Consider the following 4,660-nt stretch of genomic DNA (forward strand, 5'->3'; position numbering starts at 1 on the left):
CTATTATCATCATCATCATTATCATTTGTATTGTTATACATCGCGTAGTAAAAGGCATGCAAATGATGATGGAGTAGAAGAAGAAGAAGAAGAGGAGGAAGAAGAAGAAGAAATGGAAGAAAGAGATGAATTAGAAGACGATGGAAGAGAAAAGAAAAAGGAAAAGCAGAAAAACAAAGAAATGTTACGACATTCCTTGGAGTCGTATAAACCGTAGCTTCACCAGCATCCCGCGTCTGGAGATCACACTCACCTGCATATGTTGGGCCGAGTCAAGGGCTTGGTGATGGCGAGGTCAGGTCAAACAGTTGAGGTCACGATGGTGCGGAGGTCACAAGTGTTGCTGGGAATTCTCTGTTCCCTCCTGCAAGCGATCGCAAGCATAAATACCAGTAAGTCTGTTTTTTTCTGTTATATAGGTAGAATGGTTTCAAAGTTGTTGTATTTTTGCTATTTTGTACTTGTGTGTATATATATATATATATATATATATATATATATATATATATATGTGTGTGTGTGTGTGTGTGTGTGTGTGTGTGTGTGTGTGTGTGTGTGTGTGTGTGCATGTTCTTAAGCTGCGCCCTTGGTTTGATTTATTTCCCTTTAAATAATTTAATAATATAGATAGAAAAACAAGGAAAGTCTCGCTTTGATCACACGCAAGAACTGATGTGTGGCAAGACAAATTGTTTATGAGCAAAGTGTTTTTAGATCTGCACAATCGTAGAAAAATAAACAGATTTTGTGAAAGGAAACAGAAGGTCGTTTAGCGAAATGGTGGTCATATCATAGCCTTTATTAGAGCTGTCGTTATAATAAAAACAATGAGAATAAATGCAAATTTCACAGCAAGCTGCCCTGCTTATAGTTCCTGAAAAGCAAATTTAACTCAATTTCCGGTTGAGTGAAAGCCTTCTAAATTTATCTGTGTTTAAAGGATTGGAATCTCTCTCTCTCTCTCTCTCTCTCTCTCTCTCTCTCTCTCTCTCTCTCTCTCTCTCTTCTGCTTTCAGCTTCATTGAAAGTTACTCCAGTAGCAAGGAGAAAGAAATAAACGTCTTGAATGTTTGTTTTTTTCCTCTAACAGATGGCGTTCGTGTTAGCCTTGATGCTGTGCTGTTAGATTATCAAGGCAGAGAAGTGCAGGCTACATTCTCGTCTTTGGTAAGTTTTCTGTTACTTTCATTAGGCAATAACTGTTATCGTTGTTGTTAATTTCGCCATTTAAATTTTCAGTAACGAAATTGTTACATTCTTTCTAAAGTCTAGCAGTACTGAAGCGAGGGAGGAGGATGGAGGCGCAGACGGGGAGGGCGGCGAGCAGGAGGCGCTCCGCGACCCCAACAGAATCTTCTGGTGGCTGACTTCTACCACCGAGGCGTCCGTCAGCGCTGAAGCCAACAGCACTGTGGCCGCGACCGCGCCTGCGTCCACCTGCGGGGTTGGCGAGCGCATTGTGGGGGGCACCGTTGCGGCTGCGGGAGCGTGGCCGTGGACGGCGGCGGTGCGCTCCAAGAGCGGCGGCCACTTCTGCGGCGGGACGCTCGTGTCGTGGCGCCACGTCGTCACCGCCGCCCACTGCATCAAGGGGTGAGGACCCGCCCGCCTCTCGATTGTCTGCTCAGTCTTCACACCAATGTTGATTTGTAGATATATTTCTTCACTGGGTTTGCAGGCATATACTTTAATGATTGTGATTGTTGGATAGAGGGCATGCAAAAGAGAATTTTTTTTTTTTATACTTAATTATTCAGTATTTTTCACTGCCACTTCATCTGCCTTCCAGCGGCGAGAGCAGGTTCCCGCTCAAGGTGTCGGTGGGAATCCACAGCGTCCACAGCTCGGGCATCTCGGCGGACGTGGCGCACGCCCTCTACCACCGCTCCTACGCCAAGGGCTCCGCCTACAACAACGACATCGCGGTGCTCGTGCTGACGAAGGCGGTGGGCCCTGCGTCCGGCGTGGCCCTCGCGTGCCTCCCTTCGCCAGGTGGGTCGCGTTACGAAGTGTTCAGGGGTTAAGGGGCGTCAGAGTATGTGTTCGGAGGCCTATTTCTTCCTCCTGAAGTTGAAAATAAGCCGTTTTCTCAGGGAGGGTCACGTGGGGGAGAGAAAGATACCGGGAAGGGCTGAGGGGAAGCTAATGTTAGCGTATGATTAGCTTTTGGTTTCTGAAAGTAACGGCGCAAAAGATTAAGATAGGGAAAGACGAACAAAAGAAATATTAAAATAATTGTGGAAAAAAACACTATTGATGATCACAAAAGCATACCTTAAAGAAAATCTTAAGTCAGAGAGAGCCTTGAGCCAAAATTCACATCTCGACTTCAACCCCCGCACAGGCGCCGCCCTTTCCTCCGGCTCGAGGGTGACGGTCGTGGGCTGGGGCGCCACCTCGGAGGGCGGCCCGTCCAGCCAGACCCTGCGGCAGGTGGAGGTCGACGTGCTGGAGAGCAGGATCTGCAGGTCCTCCTACGGGCCCTCGTTCGACGCTCAGAAGATGATCTGCGCAGGAAGGGTGCAGGGCGGGAAGGACTCCTGTCAGGTGAGCGGAAATGGGGCTCGTGGCTGTGCGTTCGTGTGGATTCGTATCATTCGTGTGTTCATCTAATTATTTGTCTATCACTATACATATATATTTGTGTGTGTGTGTGTGTGTGTGTGTGTGTGTGTGTGTGTGTGTGTGTGTGTGTAACTATCACCTTTCCCAGCTGACCAAGAAACATCCTTCCTTCGTAAGTAAATGATTAGCAATAAGGGAAAAACGAGTTAGCAAAGAAGCGCTTAGGTAGCCTTTAGCGGGAATACTAACTACATCATATGATTTTTCTTTTCTTTTCGTCACCTTAATAATCTCATAGTGAGTAACAGGTTTGATAAAGACTAAACTCTGGAAATTTTCCGTTGATATGTATTTGTTTAATCTGCGTTATCAGTTACGAGTTTAGGTACAAAAGATTTTCCCATGAAAACAAGATACTGACGTGAGTTGTTGTTTTTTTTTCAAGCTGATACATTCTTAACCATGTCCTTCTTATTATTAACTTTATAAAGAAATATTTGCAAAACTTCCAAGAAGCTTTTGTGTTTGCTCTGCAGGCGCTAAATATGTTGTCAAAGAAAATATATTAGCGTTTTTTCTTCTTCATTTCGTTTTTTAGTGTCATGCGTTTATTGTTTTTTTGTTGTTTTTTTGTGATTGTAAAACTTATCGAGGGTATAAGTTTACCTTGATAAGTAATTATATTTTAAGAGATTCCATTACATTACTTCATTATTCGAACAAATTATCTAAGAGTAGTATTAGAAGCACACCCGATAATTGTTTTCTTGTCATTAACGTTACTTAAATACGTGTCAAGGTTTTTTAAATGGAGATGTGTGGGTTTATGGCACTGATGCAGGTTCGTTGTTTTAATGATTGCAATAAACACAGGATAATAATAGGAAAATTTGAATTGAAGGAAGCGTGCTTGGTGATTTAAATTATTGACGTTTATGGTACTTGTCAGGAATAAGTTTTCTGTGTAACTCTACTGATCTAGTGATAATTGGTTCAGAGAGAATTTATTTACTGATTAATAGGGACCGAGATATGGCTTGGCTCGACTTAGAGCAAAATAAAATGCATTGAATTTTCAATTAAATCTCCATACAATGACTTATTCGTGCAATATTAGAAAATTTAATATAAAGAACTTTACGAAAGCTTGCTGCTGTTTGCGGCTTGTGTACAGTTCCGACGGCAAATTAAAATCAATATTAAAACTTAAAATTAATTTATATATGGTATGTGATCCAGGAGAGTTTGGCAGTATAAGTTATATCATATTTATTTTTTACAAATTTGACATGTTACCTCTGCGCTTCCTAAAATAGACAACACCGTATATGAAATAACTTGCAATATTGTAAAGGCTGGTAAGGTGTGTTTTAGTAAGGCAAGTCATTTCAAAATATATATTCAGTCTTTGTAACAGACTCTCGAAACTATTCGTATTGCTTTGAGAACTTCTGATGCTTGCGTGAATGATATTTGAATTTGAATTTGCATGATATCTCCGCTGTTTACCGTAAACGATCTTGGAATTCCATATGAATACTGTCATACTAGGATACGAGGCAAGAAAGAGTGTGTGTGTGTGTGTGTGTGTCTGTGTGTGTGAGTCTGTGTGTGTGTGTGTGTGTGTGTGTGTGTGTGTGTGTGTGTGTGTGTGTGTGTGCTCGAGGTCAATTCACCAGAACTAACCCCCCCTAACCCTTTCCTCCAGGGCGACTCCGGCGGACCTCTCACCCACCGACAAGGCCGCTGGACTCTGGTGGGCGTGGTCAGTTACGGTAGCGGGTGTGCACGCCCTAACTTCCCAGGTGTGTATTCGAGGGTGTCCCATTATGTCTCGTGGATAGGGGAAGCCATGCGCGCTTACCCTTGACCCACGAACGAGAAGGAAGAACAGATTGCAGCGGACCAGAGACCTTAAGGGCTGACAAACAAACAAAACGGGACACGAGGCGCTTTTCGAGCTTCATTTTTTCGAATACGCTCGTTTTTTATTTATTCTATTTCTCATGAACGAACATTGTATTTATTCAACAATTAAAGAACTGTTACATGAAATGTTGCATTATTTTTGGAATTACAGAAGGTAAATGAAAAT

General features: G+C 42.8%; 1 protein-coding gene across 1 annotated transcript; it reads left to right on the plus strand.

The window, feature by feature from the left end:
• Nucleotides 1-319: 319 nt before the first annotated feature.
• Nucleotides 320-4,435, plus strand: LOC125042497 (trypsin-like). The gene is made up of 6 exons (XM_047638139.1): nt 320-392; nt 1,091-1,167; nt 1,268-1,593; nt 1,790-1,992; nt 2,345-2,547; nt 4,274-4,435. The coding sequence occupies exons 1-6, from the start codon at nt 320-322 to the stop codon at nt 4,433-4,435; spliced, it is 1,044 nt and encodes a 347-aa protein (XP_047494095.1).
• Nucleotides 4,436-4,660: the final 225 nt, after the last annotated feature.

The sequence above is a fragment of the Penaeus chinensis genome, chromosome 32 (assembly GCF_019202785.1).
Source record: "Penaeus chinensis breed Huanghai No. 1 chromosome 32, ASM1920278v2, whole genome shotgun sequence".
NCBI lineage: Eukaryota > Metazoa > Arthropoda > Malacostraca > Decapoda > Penaeidae > Penaeus > Penaeus chinensis.

What these genes read in the sequence shown, in the direction of transcription:
- LOC125042497 (XM_047638139.1), top strand. Translation starts at nt 320, where the DNA reads ATGGTGCGGAGGTCACAAGTGTTGCTGGGAATTCTCTGTTCCCTCCTG. An exon ending in GCCGCCCACTGCATCAAGGG is followed by an intron (nt 1,594 to 1,789) that starts GTGAGGACCCGC and finishes TCTGCCTTCCAG; the next exon opens with CGGCGAGAGCAGGTTCCCGC. An exon ending in CGCGTGCCTCCCTTCGCCAG is followed by an intron (nt 1,993 to 2,344) that starts GTGGGTCGCGTT and finishes ACCCCCGCACAG; the next exon opens with GCGCCGCCCTTTCCTCCGGC.